Source organism: Desmodus rotundus, chromosome 1 (genome assembly GCF_022682495.2).
Source record: "Desmodus rotundus isolate HL8 chromosome 1, HLdesRot8A.1, whole genome shotgun sequence".
In the NCBI taxonomy this organism is placed as follows: Eukaryota; Metazoa; Chordata; class Mammalia; order Chiroptera; family Phyllostomidae; genus Desmodus; species Desmodus rotundus.
In genome coordinates, this window is record NC_071387.1 from 79,819,125 (window position 1) to 79,847,076 (window position 27,952).

A 27,952-nucleotide genomic window follows, 5' to 3' on the forward strand; every position below is an offset into this window, starting at 1 on the left:
TCGAATCTTCTCACATACTCCCAATTGCGGATGGGGGAGACAGACACACAGAGCACAGCATCGCTGAGCCACACTGTGCTGGGTTCAGCGATGCTGTGAGGTCTGCACGTGCCTTACTTGGCAATGGCAACAGGCCCCAGCCAGGTAAACCCAGCCAACGGCACCTCTAAGGAACATGGTTCCATGTTTTAAAGGGACATCGAGAAGGAAAATCAGCTTCAGGGTGTGGCACGTAAGCTCCTACCAACACCTTCAAAATTTGGGGGGAGTGTTTAAATATATCTTATTTGGGCCCCTACATTAAGTACACCCAAGTCAGGGGCCAGGACAACATTTATAGAATCTCCATCTGCTGCAAAATGCGTAAAAATACAACCTACCTGATCTTCTTCAAGGAATTTCTCCACATGTTTATACGCTTTTGTGTATTTGTGCTTAACAATGAGTTCACACCACCGATGGCGAACCTTAAGAAACAAGAGAAAATCCAATAAGCAACAAACTGTTAGGTTTTTATTAGCCTGAAGAGTTTAATGATTGAGAGCCTTCTATGTAAGGAAAAAGTTACCTTATCCCCTCTAACCCTCAAGGGGTATGTTCCAAGACCCCTGTGGATGCCTGAAACTTAAGGTGGTATCAAATCCTATATATACTGTGCTTCTCCCTATACATACTGATAAAGCTTAGTAACTCTTCCACCTTAACTAAGCACTTATCACACACTGTGCCTCTAACTTTTGCAGTTTGAGGTGTGAAAGCAAATTAGCATGAATTTCTCTTTCCTCCTTCACAATTTCATGAATAGAAGATTCGTTCAGCAATCTCAGCTAATGATTTTTTTCTTTCTGTATTAAGTCAAAAACTTTCACCTTCTTTTTCACTTAAAACATAGCTTCTCTCCGGCATATCCGAATGTCAGCATCCCACTCTGGCGCTTGGAGGCCCTTAGGAAGTGAAATAAGGGTGAACTGAATGTAAGGACCGTGACGCTGTGACGGTCTCTCTGGTCCCTGAGGCGGCCGGTGAGTAACGGGCGGGCAGCGTGTGCAGCGTGCAGACTGGGGACAGAGGGATGAGTCACGTCCTGGGTGGGATGGGGGGGGGGGATGGCTAGAAATTTCGTCACACTACTCAGAATAGCATGCAGTTTAGAACTTCTGAACTGTTTATTTCTGGAATTTTCCATTTAACATTTTCGGACCACAGCCGACCATAAGTAACTGCAACCACACATAATGGGGGCCAGTATACTCTGAAGGGTATTAATGTCGGCACTTTTAGTTTTCAATTTCATTTCAGGTTTTTTTTTTTTTTTTTTTTTTTTTTTTTTTAAGAATAGAACCATGTTCCTCATTAGGACTATTATCAACTTTAGGGGAGGAAACTGCACGTTTCAGTTAGGCGTTTTGATGTTTTTGAAGACAATTTTGCAAGATAACAGGTAAACACAAATGTAACCAGGAAATTAAATGCCCACCGCCCACCCCTCACTCCCTCCCCTCGTAGGTGGCTGGTGCTCTGCTCAGGGCTGTCAATGGAAGATTTCCTTTAAAACCACTACGACTTAATTTCCTGCAATAACCAATACAGTTCAGTGCTGCTCTGCTGACAGTGACACTAAAGAGGAAAGCAAGGAGACACTGCTCTCCAACTCCCAAGAAGAGGACCACCTTGATGCAAGTCGCTCCCACTGCAGGTTTGTACAACACCCTGAAAACAGAGAGGCTACGTGGACACTGTATCGTAAAGATACACTTCACTGAAGGTTTACCATCAAGAATCCGCCAGGACCCCGCACACTCACACAGCCCTGCAGACAGTGCGGAAGCTGGATCAGCACTGGCTACCTCTGCTGACAGCAGCAGAGTCCCCGGCATCTCTCTGCACCTGGGGCATTTTCTTTACATGAAAATTCTGCCTCAGTTTTTTCATAATCCAGTCCCAGGCCAATTTCTACTGCATCAAAGGTCTCTCACTTATAACCAGTTAGCAGTCTACCATTTTATATTCCATTATTGGTTCAACATTGACCATACATGGAAGTGATTACAGGCATTTGGAAAAGCCTCCTTCCACCCCTCTTTGTTTTTATTGCCTTTGAAAGAGGGAGCCCCTTGAAACAAGAACCCATCTGTGGCAATAGTAAAATATAAGCGATTTCAACATTTGGCTGGGGCCCCTGTAAACTGTATCATTACCCACCAACTTGGCCAGATCTCTCCTTTAATCTACTATAAATAGATTTACACATAAACAATTAGGAATGAAGGAAAGAAACAGACTTTTTGGAAAGAATCCTTCCCCGAGGCTACAGTGTGCTCGCAGACAGGGTGTTCATTCAGGGACTCTGGTGGCGCTGCCTTTTGCGTGTGAGTAACCAGGCTGTTTGAACTTGTAAGGACAGGATACCAACAAACCTTTGTGTCCATGAAAAGTTTCAGAGGTGCATGGAAATGTGCTAATAGCCTCAGACCAACACAACAAAAGGGAAGCTGCTCAGACGGGATGGGTCTCCAAAATCTTTCCAGCTTCAATAAAATGTTCTTTCCTATGCAACCAATAGAAATCAACAACAGACCGTGAAAGGGAAAGGTCAGCCCCTGACATATTCTGAGCAGAAAGAACAAGTGAACAGAGCTCAGGGAAGCTAGCTCCTCACACCACACCAATCAGAGTAAGCTGTCGGAACAAGCAGATCCCCAGTTCCTCCACTCTGGTCCACATCCGAAGGTCACAGACTGGGGAGCCTGCCAAGGGCCCTCGTGGGTGCCTCTCCCCCTCGTTTTCTCCCAGCTCATGGCCCCCTAAATGCCCCGGACACCACCAGCCCTGCCCCATGCACCAGCAGTATCTTTTGGGAGCTTTGTGAAGATGGAGGCCAGCTCCCCAGGGCCACCCCAGGGGTGGACAGTCAGGAGGCTCGGACACTGCTCTGCTGCCTGCTCTGGGCCATGGGAAGAGCCTCACTTCTTACAGCGCACAGCTTTTAGTGGGGCTGTACGCGGGACCCCGGCAAGCTCTGTCAGCTTCAGGGTGTCTGACAGCCCAGACTGGTGACCTGATCACGCCGTGCCTGGGACAATGACTGCTTCTCACTCTGAAACTTGGGGACAAATTTATTTTTTAAACCTGATTTTGAGAAGGGAGGGTTTATTTTCTCATTTTTCCTTCCCATGCTCTCCTTCATTTTATTTACACATACAGAAACAACAAAGTATAAATTAGGAGCTACTTTCTAGTGTGATAAGGCTGCTGGGAGGGCGGGAGGGAGGCAGGGGTGGTCCCACCACAAGTGGAAGAAGGTCCAGGGACAACATAGTGAAAGAGGCTCTTTTACAATCAATATGAAGTCAACATTTCCACTTCTCTTACTGTTAAAAATAGTTTATTGCCACGATTAATAAGTGATCTAGTCTTCTGACCCCTGAAGGCTGACACGGCATCCAGGAAGTACAGGCCAACCCCTCCTCCGCACCCCATGAACAGCAGGATAAACAACAAGTCTTTCATTACAAAAGAGCTGAACACACTCAGTATTTAGTGACAGGATGTTCAGGAGACATCACGGAGATGCTGCATGAGGCTGAGGGCCCAACAGATATGTCTTGCTCCTGTGCCAGATTTTTACTTCTCTCTGTATTTCTCAGAGAAACAAAGAAAATCCTTATTTTTTTAATCCCTTAAACTGTTTTTATTGCCTTTGAAGTTTGCTTAGCCATTTGTCACCACATGGACCCAGGTCTTCCTGAGAAGCTGGTGGCAAAGTGACTTTTGTCTCGATTTCTCCCAGCTCTATTTCCACATTGCGCACTGAAGGAACTTAAAAAGTCCAACAGGGACCACCACACACGGGTATCACGTTCCTTCCTCCACTGGTGATGGCAGGCAGCGAAGTCCTCAGCGCTGGGGAGCCTGAGCCAGGGCACGCAGAAGCAGGTCTCTAAGAAGGAAGCTGTCCCCATTGTAGATCTGCTCTTCTTTATTTTCCAATAAATTACTTAGTGGGTGTAGAGGTCACCTTCTCTTTGAACTTCCTCAGTGAGATTAAAACCACCACCACAGACACCTACAATGGCACCTGGAGCCTGGAAGGTCTCCACGGCGTCCATGGCTTCCTGATGCTGTTCATTCAATTTCATCGCTACACAGAAGTTTGCATCCTATGTCCAAACTGATCACTCACACTTGAAACAGACACATTTTCTTATACTTCAGTTACGTCACTCTCAACTCAGGCTGGAAATCTCTGAAAGCCTTGAATCAGGAAACACCCTGGCTGAGTGGTGTTTCAACACGGTCAGGTGCGGCTGGACAGATAGGAGGGCAAGGATGAGACGGGGTGGGGGGGGGGGAGGCAGGGAGGGATGGAGGGCAGAAAAAGATCAAGAAAGGGGAAGAAAATTGGAAGGGGGCAGTACAGAAACAAGATGAGGCAGAGTTACGGCAGAGAGCTGAGCCGTGTCCCAGCCACCCTTGTGACAGGATGTCTCACAAGGCACTGACATCTTCCCTCCCAAGGACGTGCCCATCTTTTCTTCACTGAGTCTTCAGTGCAGACAGCAGCTGGGCCTGGTGCCACCTACTGCCATCCAGTGCCAGGACAAGCTTGCCCCCACCACACACAGCTGTGGGGACAGCTCTGTAACACGTGCGAACCATTAGCACAATGCCTGGAGTCTGAGTGAGGAAGGATGATGAAAAAAGGGAATTTAGGTCCCAAACTCTTCCCACAAAGTCACAGTGAAGTTGTGTTACACAGATGTGCATACACAGGTGGGCACGTATAAATACTTTGTGCCAATAAAAATCAGTTTGAAAATAATCTGCTTTTCAACGAGTTCTGCTTAAGGGACACTTAACAGAAAAATAATATGGGTGCTGCCCTCAGCGTGCAGGTGGGTTTTAACTCAGCAGTACTAAGTTCCCAGGTTTCTGAAGCCTCCATGAACAAAACATGATCAATACCCAATAATGGGGTTTGGTGCAGATGGGAGGGTCTCAGAAGTGGGGGTGGGAAGAATGAAGAACAGGTTTGCAGAAGCCAATTCATATCAGACCCACATCTGATGACAGAGAAAGAAAACTCTGAGATCATCCATACAACCACACCTGGATGGTGCACCCCTGCCCAAGCAGGGACACCGCCCGCCCCTCCCCTCCACCCTGAGCAAGGAAGGATGTGTTTGTAACAGGCCTCAGTCACCTGGGAGGCCGGAGCAGACAAGCGGGCTGGGTATCTAAAAGGGACTTCACAGGAGAGACACACACAGGCCTCTAACTATTAAGGCTGGGGGCTCATTCGTTCCAAACACATTCACAGCAGCTAGCAGACATATACATACATATGCATACACATTTTCTGGTCTTCATGCTGCTTGGTGCCCTAACAAACTGACTTCATGACCCTGTGTCCTAACCATGGAGCCAGATGCCCCGAACTGGAGAATGGGTCTGCAACTCAGCAGCTGGTCTGCTCGGCTAGTTGCTCCCACCACACCTGACTCATCTCCCACGACTGGTGCTGCTGTGGGAGCTGACTGAGGTTTGCTCAGGCCAGCACTAGACCAAGTCCTTTTCATCTTAGCAGGAGTAGCACGTTTTGGCCTTATTTCCTAATTCAAAAGTTCATTATATACTGAATTTATAAAGCCATGGGAGTATTAATTCCAAGGACTGTTCATTGGTGAAATGACGGAGCAAGGTGCCTATCAGATGGCTGCTGCTTGCTGAGGGGCTGGCCCTGGACGTGTGTGAGGCAGCGTGGGAGGATGGCAGGCACCGACAGGGCTGGGTCAGGGTAGATGGAACTCAGCGGAGGAAGAAAGGCAGGGCCCTCCGTGCCCTGAGACTGGACTTAGGAGGAGAAAGGGACTAGGCTAAGTCTCAGACTCCCAGCAGAAGCAGTGCAGAGGGGGCACCAGGGATGGGGCTAGAGGCCTGGGGGAGCTGGTACTTCTCATGCCACCCCTGGAAGTGCACCAGGGGCCAGGTACCCGGGAATTTTCCAAACTATTTATAAAGACAAATGGTTCAGCCTCATGCCGGCCATCAGTCGCATGGCACTTCCACCATTTCACGAACGTTCTCACTATCTGAAAGGCTCAGCTGATACAGCATGGGCTCGGAAATACAGTATGGGGCGAATGAAGCCTGCACCTCTGATTTCCACGAGTGCCTCAAAAACATGTGCCTTGTAGGGTCATTCATATACCCAAACCACGTCTCAGATTCAGAGGTGACCCAACGGGCATCTCTGTGACATAACCACAACCTAAGTAGGACCTACTGGGGCTCCCCCACATTAACTGTTCTCTCCTGGAAACAGGAGCGGAAAACTGCTGAAGGACAGCCCCACTCCACCCCTCAATCTTTCCCTCCTGAAACATTTTAGTGGATCCAGAACCAGTTCTCTACCAGACTCCAGAATGGCGATGGTCAATGAATGCTTTCTGTCAAGGTCTGAGAGTGAGCATTTTCGGCTGTTCGGCCCATTTGCCACTATATCACAAAAGCAGCCCTAGGCAATATGTAAATGAAGTGTCTGGGCGTGGCAGTATCCAAACCGAACTACAGAAACAGGCTGTGTGGGATAGATGGTCCCGCTCCAGTTTGCTGACCCTGCTCTCGCTCAGAGGCCCATGCCCTAGGCTGCCAGAGTGAGGCGCAGGCAGCAGTATCCAGTGAATGTTTAAACCCCCAAATTTACCAGCGAGATGTCACAGAGCTTGTGAGCTGAGTCCAGCCAGCTGCAGCTGGTCCTGCCAGGATCACACAATGGTGTTGAATGTGGCCCTTCCAGTTCTACTCCTTTCTCTATGGATTCAATCCCTTTCACACAAGCAAATGTGCTCTGGCATTCTTGCTAAACAGAGCGCCTCTCAGGCCTATGGGCCAAAGACAAAAGCAGATACAAGGTGACATGAGTGGGCAGGTGACCCAGGCACTGAAAAAACGCCTTTAGGAAGAGTGACCCCTACACCATTTTACTCCCAGGCTGTCCACGCCAACCTGGTGCATCCTGGTGAACTGACCCCCTATTTATTAATGCTTTACAATTCTCACTGCTTTTTAATAGCTTTTATCTCAAAGGTGTTCCCCTAACTTCATTTTTGGTTGTTTTCTATGATTCTACTTCTAAGAAATATTATGAAATGAACTAATTTTCCAAAGTGGTTTTCAAACGTTTCTTAAACATAATTCTTCTAACTTACTTGTAATCTGGGCCCTGACTGGTGTGGCTCAGTGGACTAAGTGCCGGCCTGTGACTCAAAGGGTTGCTGGTTCGATTCCCAGTTAGGGCACATGCCTGGGTTGCAGATGAGGTCCCCAGTAGGGGGTGCGTGAGTCGCAACCACACACTGATGTTTCTCTCTCCCTCACTCTAAAAATAAATAAAAAAAATATTTTTAAAAATGTAACTGAAACCCAGTATATAAAGACAGAGTAAAGAGAAGAATGTAAGTGGGTTCTTCAAGGAGTTTACATCTTCGTGTCAGGTAGGGAACACTGTTAAACAGTAAACCCCACTGTGGGGTTCTGGGTTCCCTGGAGGTGGTGTTTGAAAGCTAGTGTCTTACAGAAGAGTCACTGGGCCTGAGGAGTAAATGGAATCACAGAGGCTGAGCAGACATTACTAAAGTCGTGAGACAGTAGATTAGTTTCAGTAACCACTAATGGCTAGTATCTCCAAATTGATGCTGGGAGCCACTGTGCCATCAACAAGTATGTGGGGCGGTCAAGGTCACAGAGAGTATGTTAACCGTGTTGCTTCAGATACTGCAATCCTGGAGCCAGGGACTGGTTTGGTGCAAGCTCAATGTCATACTTAAAAAAACACCTACGTCTCTGTCAGTAGCTGTTTCCCTTGCTTTATTTTTACTTAAATGTTTAAAAATCATGAACAGGTAACTTTACACAAACAGAGAACCCAGTGAACATGAAATTCTAGCCATTCAACCAAATTCACTTCTGACTTTACAAGAGCAGCAGCCAGTATATTCGTGTGTGTTCTTCCTTCTCTCCACTTGCCACTGTGGGTTCACCAGCTCCGTGTGGCCCACATACCCTCACTTAAAACACTGCAGGAAATTCCCTCCCGTTGATACACTCCACTTCCTCTAGTCCTTCCATCCTCTGACCCTGCCAGAAGGCAAGTCTCCTGTCTGTCATAGTAAGTTCCAAAGTGTGTTAACTGCATTTAGGAGGCGGCTCTGAGGGAGCAGTAGAAAAAAGGGACAGAGATGTCTGCAGTCACACTAGATGGCACCGCCTCTTGCAGCATACCCACGTTTAGTCAAATGACCTGATGACGTCAATGTCTTCCCTTAACTCACCTCTTTGGCCCAGAGTTCATCATTCTCTACCTGTTCCCACATCGGTCACTATCTCAGAGTCGTGTCTTATAATCTCCCCAGCTCATAGTGTATAATTTACTTTCATGAAAATTCTACCTTGGTGAGAGCATGGGCCTGTGCGCCTTTAGACAATCTCCGGGTCCTATCCCAATGCCTGGTATCTAGTACGTGCTTGATAAATGTTTCTGAACAAACGTACTACTTTTAGAAACTCAAGAATGCTTGTCAGCTACTCTGAAGTTATAATGTATAGCTGGAAGTTGTAAAATGCTTTGAAAAATGCCACCCATCCTATTTATGACAGGAAGCACCCCCCCACCCCCAAGAAAAGGTACGAGGTGGCGTGTGTCATCGCACCTGACCCGCTGTCACTGTCCGCACACTTGCACGTGCCAGGTGTGACCCTAGGAGCATGATCCTGCAGCTCTGGTTATAACTGGTTATAAACGGCATGCAGGTGAGAGCTTTAGAGACTGACTCCAGCAAGGTTAACAACACCCCTAGAAAAAGGGCTGAGGGCCTCCGATGCCTCCGAAGGACTAATCCACCTCAGTCCTTTAGATTTCAAAATTTACTGTTGAAGAGAAAACAAAAATCTGTCCAGGGACCATGATCTGGGAAGCTCTAATATTAAACCTCATTTAGAGTTACATTTTATATCTGTAAACAGGAAGTCCAAGGCTCATGGCTTTTGTGAGTTAGTAAGTCTAACCCTGCAATAAACAAACCAGCTTTTCAATTTGTGTCCTTAAATTAGATTTAACTTTGCTTTAAAATGGGTTTACAGCTGGTAAGGGAAGCCTGCCTGGCAGCCCAGGAGAGAGTAGGCAGCCCTGAGACAGATGTCCAGCACGCATTTCGTTTAGGCAACTGCAATGCCGAGGACGCCTCGTCTGCTCATCCACCTGAGAAAAGACCAAAGAACTGCTGGCTAGACGGTTGTGGTGTCCAGATGTCCAGCATTTGTCCTTAGATTCTAGCATTCCTCATTTTCTCTCTCACTGTACTGATTCTTATGCTCAAAGGACTGCAATTATAACATTACTTTTTTAACTAAACGAAATTAAAAGTTACTCTATTTTCTGTCACCAAGCCAGGTTCATAAATCCCCAGGCCTGGGGTTAAGACAACAAAGGAGGCATCGGAGGCCCTCAGCCCTTTTTCTAGGGGTGTTGTTAACCTTGCTGGACTCAGTCTCTAAAGCTCTCACCTGCATGCTGTTTGTAACCAGTTATAACCAGAGCTGCAGCATCATGCTCCTAGGGTCACACCTGGCACGCGCAAGTGCGCGGACAGTGACAGCGAGTCAGGTGCGATGACACACGCCACCTCGTACCTTCTCTCGGCAAATTCTAACCTGTCTTCCTTCTCCTATGGAAATACCATTTTACCTAAGGACAGTAATGCCATTAAAATCAGCTGGCTCCAGAAAGCAGAACTCCAGAGCCCACGGGTCCACTTTGAAGTATGGCACTAACAGCAATACATTCCAATATATAATTCTGTAATTAGGAAGTAACACATTCCATCTCATTCCATCTTCTTTTTTAGTTTGTGACAGGTGACAGAGGGCATTTGCTGAAAAAAGGACTTTAACTGTCAGAGAAGTGAGCATGGGTTCCCCCCTCTGACAAGCTCAGAGGGGACCCCGTGCTCCTGCTTGCTCTCCTCAGAGGCAGACTTGACACTGGAGGCCTCACCCTCTCCTGCAGTAGTTTCGCCATGGCTGTAGTTACCCAATCACCCTGCTGGGGAAGACACTCGTGGCTGCTATTCCAGAATACCTAGAGATCCCGGAAAAGCCATTCTCCAAAAAGTAAGTATTAGGTATTGAGGAGAAATAAAACCAAGAGGCCCTCTTGGAGCTTATAGTTCCATAGAAAGTCTAAAAAAATTCAGTAAATGGCCCGTGTAGACACCTATGTTGGTGATAGACATCTTACAACGGCATACATATCGGTGCAATGAGGGAACTGGGGCTGGGGTGGAGATGTGTTCAGAAGACTCCCTACGAAGGCCCCATGCACACTGAGAGCTGAAAGGGGAAAAGACACCTCTTACTGCACAGGGCACCCTAAGCCCAGTTTCTAGACACACTATACGTTCCATGAAAAATCAGCCCTCCCTTCTTAATGGCTGTTTCTTCCAAAATCCTTCTCTACCAGAGCTAGAGAAATGGACTTGTAAAAATAAATCCCAAGACTTCAATGTAAGAACTAAAACTATAAAATTCTTAGAGAGGACATAGGCGTAAATCTTCCAGACCTTGAATTGGGCAATGGCTTCCTGGATTTGACCAAACATACAAGCAAAAAAAAAAAAAAAAGATAAATTATTTTTATCAAAATTGAAACTTCTGTGCTCCATAGCGCACCGTCAAGAGAGAGGACAACCCACAGACAGAACATTTTTTGCAAATCATGCCCTTGATCAGACTTGCATCTAAAATATATAAAGAACTACTCTAACTCAGTAATAAAAAGACAAACCAATTGAAAATGTTTGATCTAAAAGAAAAAGATCTGATTAGACATTCCTCTGAAGATTTATAAATAGCCAATAAGCACATGAAGAGATGTTCAACATGATGTTGCCAGGGAAATGAAAATCAAAATTACAACGAGTTATTCCTTCATACCCAGGCAGATGACAGAAATAAGAGAGAATAACAAATGTCAGCAATGATGAAGAAAAACTGGACCCCTCACCCACTCCTGGGAGAATGTAAAATGGTGCAGTAACTTTGGAAAAGTCTGGCAGTTCCTCAAAAGGTTCAACAGAGTCACCTCGTGACCCAGCAATCCACTCCTGTACAGAGAAGTGAAGTGAAGACACACATCCACACAAAAACATTTACACAGACTGTCCACAGCAGCATTGTATGCATAGCCTCAAAGTGGAAACAACCCAAATGTCCGTCAACTGATGAATGGACAGGTGTGGTTTATCAATAAAACTGAAAATATTTGATATTAAATAAAATGATGTACTGATCATACATGCTAATTGAAAAGAAGCCAGTCACAAGGGTCACCTACTGTATGTGGTTCCATTTACATGAAGCCCAGACTAGGCAAACTATGGAGACAGAAAGCCTGGTGTGGGGGCCTAGGACTGGGGGGGCGGGGCAGGGGAGAGATGAAAATGACAGCTAAAGGGTGTGGGGTTTCTTCTGGGGATGATGAAAACGTTCAACAACTGAAATGGGTGGTAGTAAACTACGTGAATATATGGGTGTACTGTATGGTATATGAATTATTTCTCAAAAATGTTATTAAATGCAACCCAAGAGTCAGGCCAGGGAATGCAAAGGGCACTATTTACTGTACGGAGTCTGTTCCCGAGGAAACCACCTGGTGCCCTGACAGCTAAGCCTGCTCTGGGCTGCTGCTCACTGGCCAGTGGTTCCCCTGGTGCCCGCAGACTTCCTGTGCTCAGCCTGAGCACCGGCTCCAACCAAGGCGGGCAAGACCACTTGGTCTGGAGCCAAGTTCTGTGTGTCTCAAGGCTGCAGCAAAGCAACATGATGCAGATCAAGAGGCTTAACATTCATTTTTAGTGCCACCTGGTTAAGTTCAGTTGACCTTTACATTTTCATGCCCTGATATACAAACAAAATACTGTCATTTTCACATAAATAGGTATCCTTTCATTCTTTAAAGAATCTGAATCCAATGTAACTGGCGCTTCCCCCCCCCCCTCCTCAGGAACCAGCACAAACATCCCCACGCAAAAGGCACAAGCTGCCAGGGAATGTGTAGGACCACTAGAGAGCTGCTGGTCCCTGCAGGGTGGGGTCAGGGACCCTTTCGCAGCTGATGCTCCCTTCAGGGACAGCTCATTCTCTCGCAGTCTGCTGGCTGCACAGCTCCAAGGCCAGACAAACTGAACTCCCCAATCCTGGTGTGTTTAGAACTAGAGAGCAGAAAAAAGGTGTACAGGGAAGGCACTAGAGGGAAGAAAGCAATGTGTAAAGAGATTTGAGCGTTTTGGCAAAAGTGAGGCCTCTACTTGAGGGCATCCAAGGCACATGCATGGATTTCGGTACAGAAATCTAATACAAAAACATGTAAACTACTGATGGAGGCATAAAAAGCCAGAAGTACCCTGGCCAGGTAGTTCCGACTGTTGCAGCATTGTCCCCATACGCCAAGGTTGCAGGTTCAATCCCCCGTCAGGGCACACATACGAATCAACTAATGAATGCATAAATAAGTGGAACAACAAATTGATGTTTCTGTCTCTCTGTCTTCCCCCCTTTCCTCTCTAAAAATCAATCAATTTAATTTTTTTTTAAAGCCAGAAGCACCAATAAAACCCCATGTGTTGATTTCACCCTCAAGATCTTTAAAAACAAAATGAATATAAGATATAGCTGTTTCGGGGCTATTCAGAAAGAATAACATCAAGGTGATGTGATTTACAAACCAGGAAGTGTGCACATCTCTGCACCTTTCTGAGAAAGTCTACAGCCTGGGGGACGCACATCAGGAGCAAACGGCAAAGGACAACTGGTGGCCAGGAACTTTTCTAATAAAAGTCTGGCTGAACCTGTCACCAAAAGTCCATGTATTACATGCTCTTTTCCTTTTATTTACAAACTCTAAATATTGTGAATTAACTACAACTGTTTATTTAATTGGTCCTTTTAAGAACAATCAGGCAGATTTTGCCAACCGAGGCTCATTTTTTTTTCTTTTCCTTTATTATTTAACACACACCTGACCAGCTGCAACATGCTGTAACAATTCCAGGTAAAACAAACACAGTCCCTGGCCTCAGGAACAAGTGCAGAATATCGATCTAAAAGATGACAGTTTCTTACTCTGTCATTATCAGCTTTTGAAAAATCACCACAGTATAGCAGAGGAGACTTTTTTTTGCAAGGTGTCCACAGAAAAGTTCTAAGGGCACCAGAGTGAGTAGCAAAGAAAGAAAACTCAAAGAAAGAAATACCTTGAGATATCTTTTTTGAAGGAAATCTTCCAAAACATTGTTTTATAAACCAAATACAACAAAGAAAAAATACACAAATATAACTAGATAATTATTGTATTTTGCCATGTATAATATACACTTAAGTTTTTGGCCCAAACTTTCAGGAAAAAAATCTTTCGTTTTAATTTTTTTTAAATATATTTATTGATTATGCTATTTACAGTTGTCCCATTCCCCCCCCACTCCACTCCATCCTGCCCACCCCCTCCCTCCCACATTCCCCCCCTATAGTTCATGTCCATGGGTCATACTTGTAAGTTCTTTGGCTTCTACATTTCCTACACTATTCTTACCCTCCCCCTGTCTATTTTCCACCTATCATCTATGCTACTTATTCTCTGTACCTTCCCCCCCTCTCCCCCTCCCACTCCCCTATTGACAACCCTCCATGTGATCTCCATTTCTATGGTTCTGTTCCTGTTCTGATTGTTTGCTTAGTTTGCTCTTGTTTTTGTTTTTGGTGTGGTCGTTAATAACTGTGAGTTTGCTGTCATTTTTACTGTTCATATTTTTTATCTTCTTTTTCTTAGGTAACTCCCTTTAACATTTCATATAATAAGGACTTGGTGATGATGAACTCCTTTAACTTGACCTTATCTGAGAAGCACTTTATCTGCCCTTCCATTCTAAATGATAGCTTTGCTGGATACAGTAATCTTGGATGTAGGTCCTTGCCTTTCATGACTTGGAATACTTCTTGCCTGCCCCTTCTTGCCTGTAAGGTCTCTTTGGAGAAATCAGCTGACAGTCTTATGAGAAGTCCTTTGTAGGTAACTGCCTCCTTTTTTCTTGCTGCTTCTAAGATACTCTCCTTCTGTTTCATCTTAGGTAATGTAATTATGATGTGCCTTGGTGTGTTCCTCCTTGAGCCCAGCTTCTTTGGGACTCTCTGAGCTTCCTGGACTTTCTGGAAGTCTATTTCCTTTGCCAGACTGGGGAAGTTCTCCTTCATTATTTGTTCAAATAAGTTTTCAATTTTTTGTTCTTCCTCTTCTCCTTCTGGCACCCCTATAATTCGGATGTTGGAACGTTTCAAGATGTCCTGGAGATTCCTAAGCCTCTCCTCATTTTTCCGAATTCTTGTTTCTTCATTCTTTTCTGGTTGGATGTTTCTTTCTTCCTTCTGGGCCACACCATTGATTTGAGTCCCAGTTTCCTTCCCATCACTATTAGTTACCTGTACATTTTCCTTTGTTTCTCTTAGCATGGCCTTCATTTTTTCATCTAATTTGCGACCAAATTCAACCAATTCTGTGAGCGTCTTGATAACCAGTGTTTTGAACTGTGCATCTGATAGGTTGGCTATCTCTTCCTCCCTTAGTTGTATTTTTTCTGGAGCTCTGAAGTGTTTTGTCATTTGGGCCTTTTTTTTTTTTTTGGTTGGCGTGTCTGTTACTTAAAGGGGCGGAGCCTTAGGTGTTTCCTGGGGCGGGGTAACGCTGGTCACTGTGCTGTGACACTGTACGTGGGGGAGGGGCCGAGAGGGAGCAATGGGGCCCACTTCACTCTCCTCCGGTTTCAATCTTTCACTCCGCTACCCACAATCAAACTGGGCCCCTCTGGTGCTGGTTCCCCAGTGGGTGGGCTTGTGAACACTCTAGGCCCCTGTGGGTCTCTCCAACAACCTCTCCTGTGAGGCTGGGAGTCTCTCCTGCTGCCGCCCCAACCCCCAGGGGCATTTTCAATCAGGGGTTTGAGGCTTTATTTCCCCGAGTTGGAGCCCTGGGTTACATGGTCTGCTTCACTCCCCGCCGTTCCTCCCGCTTTATCTGTGCACAAGTGTGGAGCCGCGGGGTACTACCCACTGCTCTGCCTGCCCCGCTCTCCGCCACTCTGAGTCTGGTCCTCTCGGTTTATCTGCGCCGCAGGGTCTGCTAGTGCTCGGACTGCCTGCGCCATTCGTCCCACACTCCGCCAGTCTAGGTCCCGCCACGGCCATGTGAGTCCTCTCCGTTCTGGTGCCTGTCTCTGCCCCTCCTACCGGTCTGGATGAATGTTTATTTTTTATTTCCTTGGTGTCGGACTTCCTTGCTGTTCGATTTTCTGTCAGTTCTGGTTGTGCAAGGAGGCGCAGTGTGTCTACCTACGCCGCCATCTTCTCGTTTTAATTTTTAATTCAATTTTTTATTTATTTACATTTAGATACTTGTTTTTATATTACAAAGGAATTTTAACATTTATTTTTGAACATATCATAGTACGAGAAATTTTATGTAACAAATAATTACAAAACATAAGAACAGACACAAAGTATTTCAGGTACCACATATAAGGCACATCCTTATTTTCCCCTCAAAAATTTGGGCAAAAAAGTGCACGTTTTACATGGCAAAAAAAATACAGTATGTAAAAGCTCTGTTCTTTCCCACATTATTAAAGGCATATGGTCTAAAAAGACAGTTATGCCTAAAGCAACTAAAGAAAATACCCTAATCCCTTTTTTCAATCCATACCTGGCAGTGCTTCCGAACTCTAGCAAAGGAATTAGAATGCCATGTCAAAGGGGCAGCTGTGCCCTTCACAAGTACTGTGCTGGCTTTGAAAAAATGAATATAAAGTCACGCTATTTATAGCTCACATACTAAAGTTCAGATTCATCAGCATTTGACCGCTTGATTTGCAACCTGAGCCTGACCATGTCAAGGAGCCAACAAGCTAGACTCTTGACCCTGTGAAGAAGTTGTGACAAATGGCCCAATGCTGGGTATGGCAGGTGTCAAACTGCCTTCCTGAAGGCCCTACCCCATCTGGGCCCTCATATCTACCTCACCCTGGAGAACCACTTCATTAATTGCCACTGACTACTCTGAGCCTCCACAATGGTCTCTCTTTTACATTCAATCTGAAAATCTGCCTCACGGGCTTGGGAAGGTGTCTCTTGACAACACAGGGTGACACCAGGGAGGTCTCGGAGGGAAGGAGAGAGGAGGAGACTTGGGTACTGGGGCAACTCTGACATGGGGCAGGGGTGTTCCCACCCTGGCTGCTCACATAGTCCTCTGGTCCCCAAAGGCTACCCTTACACACTGCAATTAGAGGACCTGACAGCAGCAAGGACAGTTTCTGCCTCTATGCCCTAAGATTCCACAACGAGCAGGACCAAACAGGAAGGAGTTCAGTACAAGGCATTTTACTGAGCAGAGACTGGTGAGCCACCTGCAGTGGCAACGGAGCCTGAGACAACACCTGTCCTCTAAACTCTTCTGTGAAAACAACAAAATGACAATGTCTATGTTTACTTTGTAGCTGGATACTACTGAAAAGAACTGGGGAGAATGGGGAGCAGAGCTCCCTGTGGCAGGGAACAGGCCCTAGCACCCTTCATGGAAGGCGGCTTATCATGAAGGGAATGAACATAGCTGCTGATCAGTTTCCGAATTCAGAGACATGAAGTCTGGCTAAACCTTTCTTCTCTGCCCTTTCAACGTGCCTCTCACTCCAGATGTCTGTGAGTCATGAAATGCACTCAGTTCACAGGAACCAGGCTTTTGACCCAAATGAAGTGCAGAAATGAGCAGCAGAGCTGTCAGGCCACTGCATTCCGGGAATCACACCTTCCACCTCTGGACTTCAAATAAGTGCTATAGCGTATGTACAACCCACCATGGAAGGTAGCCATTTTACAGGGTTTCCGAGGGCTCTTCAGCCAGAGCCAGGGAAAAGGCAGTGAGGTGGGAAAAGGCCTGCAAGGCTGGATGTTTTTCCATTTGCAATCAACCTTGAAAGTGTCCTTTTCAGAGCAGAAAACAGCGCTGGCACGACTGTCTGTGTACTAGCCTGTGTACTAGCCGTAGGACAGGTTTTCCTTACTTGCTAACCTGCTTCTCGAGATGTACCTGCCACTACTACTTCGTTTTGTCATTCTTTCTTTTTTCTTTCCCCGGAGAGAGTGTTTTCACTTCTCCCAAGGTTACATTCTCTGGAGCCCTGGGAGCGTACAGCTGGCGAGGGTGGCCTCTCACCGCGTCAACCACCTTTCCAGCTACTTCACTGCGTGCCGTAACCCTCCGTCAGGCACTCTTAGAGGAGATGAAAAAACTGCCTTCTGTGAATCAGTTGCTGCTTCGGAGCAATGATTCTTCACTGGAGTGGCTTTGCCCCACAGGACATTAGGCAATGTCTGGAGACATTCTGATTGCTAAAACTGGGGGTGGGTTGCTACTAGCATCTCATGGGAAAACACCAGATGTGCTAAACATCCTACAGCACACAAGACAGCCCCCCACCCCAGACAGTCATCCAGTCCAAATGTCAGAACAAGGTCCCCACCGTAAACCCACGGAGCCCCCAGATCAAAAATTCTTTAACCAGACACTTAAGGAGCTATGATGAGCTCCTAGTTGTATAGATTACACTACTTCTCTTTCTTTCTCCCTGCCAGTCCTGACAGATTAAAATACAAAGATCAACTAAAAAACCTGTCCATTTCACACCAAATGAGAGATGGGGACTCCTCAACAGCAACTACATCAAGACCACTGACTCTCACTGACAGCTTCCCGAGTCATGTTGTTAAGAACCCTGTGAAGAAGCGGTTTATGGCATTTTGGATTGAAGCCCATTAGGGTATTTTAAAATCAACTTACTGCATCACAATGCACATTTTTAAAAGAAAAGGTAACAGGAAATAATAGAAAATTTAGGAGTAAAGACACTTTCATGAAACACCGTTTGCCACTTGGCTGCAGTCACAAAGCCGGGATGCCAGCAGCCTGGTTTAGGTGCTCCTGTGCAGGCGGTCAGGAAAGGCAAAGGGGGACCAGGGAAGGTGCCAACTTGTCTGCGGTCACCAGCCTTCTGGTCTGCTGCAAAGTTAATGGCTGGGCCAGTACCAGCTGCTCAGCCTGGGTGCTTCATTACATCACAACATGGAAGAGATGCTCACGGGCATACGCACAGCTGCCATTCTTCTCTCCCCGTGGGGCCAGCCAGAGGGTGGTGCCCTGAAGACTGGAGGAAAGACAGAGACATGACTTCACGCTTGCCACTCCAATCTGACCGAGATGGCCTCAGAGTCTTCCCAGACACAGTCAGAGGATGAACTGTGGTAATGGCCTCCCCCAGAAAATTAATTTCCTTGCCCAATCTACCAGTTGAAACATCAGAGCAGAGCAAGCCAGCATGGGACCTTTCTAATGTCCCCCACCGCCATCTAAGACAGCTAAGACAGTGAGTAGCTATTTCTGATTTTCCAAAACCTTATTTGAGTTGTAGCCCCAATTTTGAAGTGCTCAACTGTAGTCTGTAGAAATAAAGTTGCTTCAAGGTCAGCTGTGGGCTCTTGGGCAGAAAGCCCACAGAGCCACATTCCACGGGTCTTTGCCTCACTACTACGCAGCTGTTTTTACAGCTTTGGAGACCTGCTGTAGAGGGCAGAAATTTCATCACTTAAAATGGGATCTTAAGAAATATCTTTTAAGAATCAGTTGTCCAATATATTTTAAAGCTGTTACTTATGGCTCTTTATTTGAGCCAGTAATGCTCAAAAACTGAAGGCAAACATTTCTGTGAACTAAGTTTTCCATCCTGGCTAAAGCAGCCAGCATATGGTTAGTGGTCTCTTTGACTCAGGATGTGAAAGATGGGGACTCCCAGTCAGCGTTCCTTTCCAGGCTAAGGCAGGCAACTCTCCCCACCAGTGCTCACTTTTCAGACGGTGTCAACAGGAGTGGCAGGCAAGGCTGGAAATAGCCCACCTTCTTCCTCTATTTGTCCTTGTGTACTTTTCCTTGAAGATTCCAAACAAATGGTATCCCTTCCCCCAGAGGAGACCTGGGGAGTCACACTCATGATGCCACCACATGGAGCCACCACATGGAGGACAGGGGCCATGGAAGCTACCACCCTGATGTGGGGAAAATAAGCTGGTAAATAAGCAAGATCAGACCAGGTGCCTCACTCAGAAACCCTGACCCACAGACCAGACATTCTGTGACGACATCTGAAACACAGAAGTAACACAAATAATACAAGCACTGAGCTACGTGAAGAGAATTAACAACACACTTCCCAGCGGAGCTGCACCTTGTCCACCCACACAAAGAGAAGGAAGGAGGGAAGGGATAAAAGGTATGATGGAAAAGAAGCTAAAGCAAGTGCTGAACAGAGGGCCCTGATTAGTGCTAGGACAGGCTTCTGACACGGCTGAGGCTCTGGTGTGATGCGTGGAGAGTCTCCTGCTCTGCCAGCATGAGTTCCGCAGCAAACTGAGCAACCAGGGAATAAGCAGCAAAGACTTGGCTTAAACGAGGCTCACCAGGCTCGTTTTAAATACCAGGTGAAACACCACGCTCACCTTCTCCAAGAGTGACTTTACATGCGTACGTGCTCTCAGGAAAAAAATGCCAGTCCAAAGAACAGTGAAAGGACTTTTCTATACCTTAGAAATAGAGGAATACCCCTCCGCCCCAAGTCACGAGCCCTTGCTGCTCTGTGCTGAAGTTTCTCTGCAGACATCTAATTCAGCACTGTGGCCAAGGGACCTGGGGCAGCATCCTGAGCACAGAGCATCGGGAGCTCTAGCTCACACTGCTCCTAGCCAGGAAATACCACTAGAGCATTTCCCACAGGGATGCTCCATACACAACGGCCACACTCCAGGACCTCTGGCCAGCGATCAAGTGCATGCTATCTATTACATATTTAAAAGCCCTGCCCTTAGTGGCACTGCTCAGTTGGTTGGGCATCGCCCTGCAAAGCAAAAGGTTGTGCTCGTTTGATTCCCAGTCAGGGCACAGGCCTGGGTTGTGGGTTGTGTATAAGAGGCTACCAACTGATGTTTCTCTATTATGTCAATGGTTCTCTCCCTCTCTTGCTCCTTCCCCACCCCTCTCTAAAAATAAATAAAATCTAAAAAAAAAATAATAAAAATAAATAAAAGCCCTGATAATGACTGAAAGAGACTACCCTTATTTGTTTAGGTCAAGGAGAAGCACCAAGAATGAAGTCAGAATCCTCAAGACTTATGCACCAAAAATAATTCTTTCTTCCATGAAATGTTCTGTCACTTAAAATAAGGGCAGACAGTTATTCAACTAAATGCCTGCTAATTGGTGACAATAAATCACACTTAAGTAATAAAGTTTCTAGAAAACACCCTGGTTGGCCAAAATCCTGTTGCTTTTCTGGTTCTGAGTGGCATTTCATAGAAACATCAGTGAGATATAAGCTGTTAGAGTAACAAACACACGCCAGGACTAGAGAGCAGGGGAAGGAGGCACACTGTTAGGATAAAATCCCAAGGGGGCCCATGGCCTCCAGGCCCTCCTTCGTCTGGCCCCGCCCACCCCAACCCAGGGGTCAACGAACTCCACATGGGGCAGACCAAATCAGCCCCGGCTAAGAGTGTTGTGTACGTTTTAAAGTTTGAAGAAGGAACAACAAAACCAAAAAGAATTATCTTGAGATAATTCATGATTATCTCATGAATTTCATGATTAATTACAGGAAATTCAAGTTTCAGGGTCCATAAACGGTTTTATTGAAGCACAGAAAACGTCTGTCTGTTCACGTGCTGTCTTGATGGCAGCTTTCACGCTCCAACAGCACAGGTGAAGAGTTGGGACAGAAACCGAATAGCCTGAAATACTAACTATCTGTTCCTTTAAGGAAAATGTTTGCTGACCCTCACCCTAGCCCACGACACGCTCACACGTTTGCACTTTCTGTTGCCTCAAAGGTTTAAGAGGCTATATATAACAACTAAGCTGGGCTGTAAGTTAAGAACACAATGTGTTTTATGCCAAAAGGAAGGGGAGCCAATGGTGTCTAGCACCTCGTGGCTTCCAGGCAGAGAGTGACAGGTGCCTGGGCCTGTTTTGATTCTCCCACCATCTTCTGCCCGCTGCCCGTCAAAGGGTCTGGCATTTCAGTGGTATTCAGGTCCGGGTAAAACTTAACCTTATGCTTATAAATAGAAACATTTTTAAACACCAATTAAAAATAACAGTGTGGTATTTGGAAACACCTATAAACAAAAATATAAAAACTGAAATAAACAGCAACAGTTGTCCATCTGATCTATGCTCAGGAGGGTAAAATGCTGTGTGTGTCTTCTCTGAAGCTTTTCAATAAACTCCTGAATTTATGCAGCTTTCAAATGTAAAACAATCCCCACGCTACCTTTTCATCTAACAGTAAACTGGCTTTTTTCTCCATTTACTCCATTTTAATGATTGTGAAATTAATTTCAATAGTATTTTATTTAAACCAACATATCTGAAATACCATTTTGACATTTTAATCAATGAGAAGAAATTATTAGTGAGATATTTTGTTTTTATACTACATCTTCAGTATCCACTGTGCATTTCACACTCACAGCACATCGCCATTCAAAACGGCCACAGCTCAAGTGCTCAGCAGCCGCAGGTGCCTACCTGCTACCGTATCAAACTGCGCCGTTTTTAAATGTTCAGTAATTTTCAACTGAACACAAGCCAATCTTACTTGCATTTTAGGAGTTTTATATAAAAGAGCTTTTCTATTTTTGATTGTGTGCTTGATTTTTACTTAAGATGACTAAAATACAATAAACATTTAATATTTTTTATGTATATTTTATATTTTTTTAAATTATTGTTCAGTTACAGTTGTCCTGCCTTTTCCCCCATTGCTCACCCCTAACCATCCCCCCACCATTCCCACAGTCACTCCCCCCCCACATATATATAAAAAACCTGACACTCAGGATTCACACTGCATTCTTTACAATAAGCTAAAAGATATTAAGAACCACATCCTACTGCTTTCCCACAAGCATCTAATTTTGCTTTTCCAACTATGGCTGTTAGGTTTAGTTTTCATTTCCGCCACACACAGCTCCTCTCCCATCTGAACTGAATCCAACCAAGAAGCTCTGACGCGTCTGAGCCAAGTTCCCTTAACGTGCAGCCGGACGGCGCCACTGTACTACATGAGGTGACCCGCCTGAGTTTACAGTTCAAAAGCACTACCACTCTGCCTGTTCATTCCTTTAGCAAACTTATGTCCACCTTTATGCTTTAAAAAGTAAGAGGGACTTAGGATTTCAAACTACCCCAGTAACAAGCAGATTCCGGGGCCCTTACTGGTTGGTACGACCCGGGGAGCAACTTCCACTTGGCTGGAAGGACTGCTCTTCACTTACAGCACACAGCACACAGCACAGGGCACCGCTAACAGAAAGAGCAGTTCCCACAGTTTGGGAAGCTGTGGGGCCACCATTCTTCACAACAGCAAGGGCCTCACTGTTTAAACTGAGGGTGTTCCTGGTTACCTCTGCATCCTGCTGGGGGAGGTGGTATGTCCTTTCCAGGCTTTGCAGAGTTCTGGGGTTCAGGGTCTTCTGTTCTAAGAGATGCTCCAGAAGCAAGACCAGCTGGTCTGGAAGAAGCTGAGGGCAAAACCAAACAGCCAGTGAAAATGCCATTCAGCTTACAAGAAATCAAACCCAACCATTTAGAGCGAAAAGACAGCAAATCCAGGGTAACCTGGACACTTCAACAGCTGTGTACAATACAGAACAACTGTGTTCTTTAACATACGCAAAGATTCAAGAAAACATCTGTTTTTAAGCATGGAAATTTAGCAGAAGTAAGCTGCTTTCAGATTTCCTTCCTTACCACTTGAACCTTGAAAATGTACACCAAGAAATAAAGAGCATGTAATGAAATAAGAACCATGTCTCACAGACCCTCCCTCATAAAAATTATAGGTTTATATATAATTCCATTAAAAATTAAACAATGCTATAAACATGATTACACACAGTCACCCAAATTCCTAAGTTTTCATACAGGACAGGTTAAAAAAATGGGGGGGGAGAGGCAAAGAGAAGAGGGTGTTTTTATATGGCACAAAAATAATGAACATTTTATGAACAAAATTTTTGAAATCCAAGAACTTAAAACATCTGTCTTATTCACTATTGCACCTCAGCACCTAATTTAGCTCCTGGAACAGACAGTACTCGCAAACTGTACAAGAGGAAAAAATACATTTAAGATACATCTTGTAGGAACTGAAAAGTATTTATTCTAAAGGTTTTAAAATTATTACCATGAATTTCACTACTCTCTATATTTAGCTTTTCTCCTTCACTACTTGTGCCCTGAAAATCCCTGTCAATAAACCCAAACATACAAGTCTGCAAGTCAATACTAGGCCAATGGAACATTCGTAAGAACACCTAAATTTTCATCCCTACTTTGTTATTCTCAAAGAAATTTAAAAAATTACTGGGTTCTCTCCCTACCCCTCTTTACCTTGCGGCCCCGTGTGTGCACTCTGCTTGCCCCCACCCGACACACTTTCCTGGAATGCACGCAGCGGGAAGCTGGGCGAACCACAGGCACGGCACTCACCACATCATCCCACAAAGAGCATTTCTCGTCTGTCCTCACATCGCCCTTCCAAGGTCTCGTACAGCCCCACTCCCCTACAGAGACACAGAGGCACATCCCTTGATTCTTAGGCGTTTTTATTTCATGACATTCCTCCATGCATCTAAGGGTCCTGTGGGTCTTCTCAGGCTGACAGGAAAACGAGTGCCTTCAGCCAAAACAGAGGCTCACAACCTGCAGGACCCCAAGCAGCTCTCCACAGGGACTTAGGGAACAACTAGCACAACTTCCTTTCATGGGAGTCCTGTGCCTAAAAGATGTGTTAAAGATAATTACTACATAGCAACTAGAAACAGAACTGCCAGTTTTCCAGTTTCTACAGTTTTAAACACATGAGCCTACTTTTATAATTGTAAAAGAAACCTGCTGTTTTATAAAACAGGGCAAATCCAGGGCCACCATCCTCCAGAGAACCTCCTCACCTAGTCCCCCATGAGTCCTCCCCTGTGGGTACTCAGGGGCTCCAATGCAGGCTCAGCATCTCAGCTGGCACCCAGGCTCTGGGCCCTCCTTCCTGTCCATTTTGCCCTGCAGTCTCCCCTTTCTGGACCTTTCCTCCCTGAGTTTGCAGAGGGGTCCTTCGCTGGTGGAGGCTAAGTCTTCAGCCTGCCCTGAGCACCTCCCTCAGTCCCCTAAGTCACTCCCCAACTGTCCTCCAGCCTCTTAACAGAGTCTGCCCTTCCTCCCTGATTAGGGTCTCTTGCCACCCAACCCATCCTTTTCCAAGCATGTTCCATATGGCCCCCACCCCGAGGCTGTCTGGCCTGGGCACCCATGGAGCAGCAGCTCACCTGCTTCTACAGGGGTGGGGAGGGCGGGCCCCAGACTGGCCACCCAGCCCTGCACCCCCTCAAGCACTCTCGAAACTGGTGGTGGCCAGGCTCAGGGTAGCATCTCAAATCTGAGGCCACAATGGATGCAGGAAGACAGCCTGTGGGGAAACGGGGAGCCTGACACAGGGCAGAACACCCATCAGCTGGGGTGGAGGCCTGATTCACTAACTAAAAACAGCAGGAACCATGTTGGACAATTTGCAGAATTATAGGGAAGGCCAGAGTAGAAAGAAAAGCATCTCCCTATTATGTGCTCACACTTACAAAGAGGCCTATTGTTAGAACTCGCATTGGGGATTTGGTTTAAACTAAAGAGACCCACAGAGGAAAGAAACCCCTGAGGAAGACTGGCTTGGTCCTCAAACTTACCCTAACAGGGTTTAACAAAATGCAACTCCTGTTTAAAATCAAAGAATAACTAATATGTGAACCTATCAAAATACCTAGATTCATACTTGACCTGCCTCACAGTTTCCAGCAGAAAGTTCATGTATCTGTTCACAGAAACAACAGATCCTCAGAAAGGATCCCTGAGACTTTTTGTCCTAATTTTATACAATGAAAAAATACTTGAAGCTGAGCCCCCTGACTAACGATAAACAGCTGAGGTGGAATGGAGGGAGTCAAACCTTCGTGGTTTTTTAATAAGTTTAATTTACTCTAATTGGAGAAAGGTAAAGAGCAGGCGCGCACACAGCCTGCCAGATAGGCCTCCCTCCTGGGCACGGAGGTGTCCAGACTGCTTTGCAGCAAGAGCTGGCCTGTCCCTCCGGGGAGGAAGCCCAGAGCCCCCGGGCAGGTGCAGCCGTGAGAACAGCCCTCCCCCCGGAACGCTCAGTGCTGTCCGTCCGGCCCACTCTCCCCGATGGGTCCGCGTGTGACTCTCACTCAGGTAGCAACCTGCAGCTGTCTGTCTTTCAACTGTAACTCTTACAATTCACTAGGGGAGAATGTAGTTTAATGAGAAAAGTCGAGAAAATCAGTGATCCAATTCTATTTTAGTACATACAAGAAACTAATTTAACATCTTTCATTCATAAATAAGGAAACATTACATAATTTTTTACATGAGATTATAGACCTTGAAAAGAAGATATTAAAGCCAAAATGTGGTAAGTAGCTCATTTTTATATAGTACATTTCTCTCTGTAAAATAAACATTTACTCCCTGTAAAGCCACCCTATGATGAAAAAGATATACTATGTAATAAATGAAAAGTTTGCAAAGCAACTGACAGAGATACACTCCAAAGGCGCACAGATGCAGCTCTGGGCAGCTGGCATGGCAGCCGAGGGAGACGCTGTGTGGGTCGCTCCACTCCCTCCCTCACAGAGATCAAATTAAATTTCACGTGACTTGTAGGCCAACTGTGTTTTAGTCCAGCAGTACTGAGAGACAAACATGGCTTTAGTCATACTTTGGAGGATTAAGAAAAATACAGTACATGTTTCAGAGCATTATCTCATCAGAAAGCAGCTCCTTCAAACATTATAAAAAGAACCCGCCTTTATTTCTGAGGGCTTTAGAAGTGCTCACAGCCATAGTTTGACAGTGACAGAAGAGAAAGTCCTTTCCTTTGCACACACACGGAATTCATGACAGAGCTGTTATTTTTTTCCACACGGAAACCAGGTTTTTTAAAAATGCATGTGCCCCAAAACTCAGACAAAATAAGGCTATGGGGTGCCAAAGTCATGTGGGTACTTGAAATAGAGAATTTCACAATACTAAAACTTAAATACAAAAAACCCAAAATGCTAAAGTAGGTCAGAAAATACAAACGATATTTGTTAAAAATTTAGAGGTCTGGATTCTTGGTCTAAACATGGAGGATACCATAGGTGCTAACAACCCAGAAGTTTACAAAGAAAAAGAAAAGTCTACCTGCTCATTTTTCCCAGTCAACTTAATTGCTGAAGCAAGCCACACAACTTTGGTTTTTGAAGTTTCTACATAGACTCTTGGAAAGAAAATACGGATTTTCCAAACCCACCCTCCCAGTCTACAAGCAGCACAAAGAAAAAACCCTGACTCTCCCAGAAGCCTCTTACTGCTGTCACGGGGACATCACTCACTCCTGGCTCCCAAAGGGACCACCCATGCAACTCAGGCCGTTCACCATCCCTTCCACTAGCAGGACCAGAAAAGGCCAGCTCACCTCCTATAGAAAACGTCACAGACGCGTCTCACTACTGACCTTGCACAGGGAGGCCCCAGTACAAGGAGCTGGGTGCATATGAACGTCTGAGCCCCACTTCTGCACGCCTCCGAAAGCAAGGGAGGGCACTCCCCCTCAAGGTCCAGCTGGCGCGATGCAGCCACGAAGGAAGTCTTTGAGAGGCTCCCAGACAGGGAAGGAGCCTGAGACTAATGCAGCCTCCAACTGACAGTGGCGTGAGTTCTATTATTACCCCATTATCACTCTGGGATCTGTGCCTAAATGAAGCTGCTTCCTCCCTGATGCCATTTCCTTTCATCCTGGCTGCAGACGAAGAGAGGATCAATGGGGGCAATACACATGATGTCACTTCAATTTACAGCAACAGCCTCCCTCTCTTTCAGTCTGTCTGAACTACACGGAAAGATCAATTCTTCCCAAAAATGGTTTAAAAATGCTCAGGGAGCATTCTTCTTCCAGAAAAGCATTCTCTGCTATATTTGTCTATGTTTCTACTACAGGAACTGTTTACACTGAACAAAAACAGAAGAAATGAGGGAGGGAGAAAAATCCCAAATTCTCCTGTATGCTGGGGACTTGCTGGCTGAAATTCAACACAAGCAAGGCCCAACCAGACTTGAAGCAGCTGACCTTTGAAAGTCACAGGCGGAAGGCTTTCTGGTGTAGGGACACGATAAAGACAGAGGTTTTCCTTTACCCCTTGGATTAAAAAGGTAATCCCATAGATACAAAATGTCTTTTTTTTTTTTTTATAAGACTTCCCCAAAACTAACAAATTCCTTCCAACTTCTCCCAGGAAACACCGAACCACTCTATGCGCTCAGGTGCCTCCACAGTCCACACGTGTAGGAGCAAACAGCTGCCATTCGTACAGTTTTCCCATTGGGGGCAAAGGAACTTTGACTACGGGACACAGACAGAACTTTAAATCAAGTAACCTTTCAGACACTGCTCTCAATCAAAATAAAATAGGTAGAAATCTCTAAGTTGTATAAATTTTCACGTAATAATTTTGGATAATGGGGTAAAATTAAGATATAATAGACAAAGTTGCTCAAAACAAAAGAGTTCTCTTCCCTCACAATCCAAAAGAAACACAAAGTCCTAAAAAGTATCAGAACGCTGGCACTCTAGCTGCCCCTGCCCTCCCCAAACACAGGCAAGGACCGTGGGCTCCATGTCTGGTTTCATCTGTCACTCTCTTA

At 45.6% G+C, this 27,952-nt stretch overlaps 1 protein-coding gene across 7 annotated transcripts in view; it reads right to left on the reverse strand.

Moving 5' to 3' along the window:
- The window catches only part of AOPEP (aminopeptidase O (putative)), a 437,655-nt gene that overhangs the window by 5,916 nt on the left and 403,787 nt on the right, over nt 1-27,952 (reverse strand). For 5 of the 7 annotated variants that reach the window (XM_024558404.4, XM_053925241.2, XM_045193618.3 and 2 more), the window contains 2 exons: nt 22,609-22,725; nt 381-467 (listed from right to left, as the gene is read on the reverse strand). In XM_024558404.4, the coding sequence (XP_024414172.1) occupies nt 381-467; nt 22,609-22,725 (204 nt within the window). Of the gene's footprint in view, nt 1-380; nt 468-14,059; nt 18,303-22,608; nt 22,726-27,952 lie in introns of those variants that run through there. The other 2 variants (XM_053925265.2, XM_071221641.1) reach the window with 2 other exon arrangements.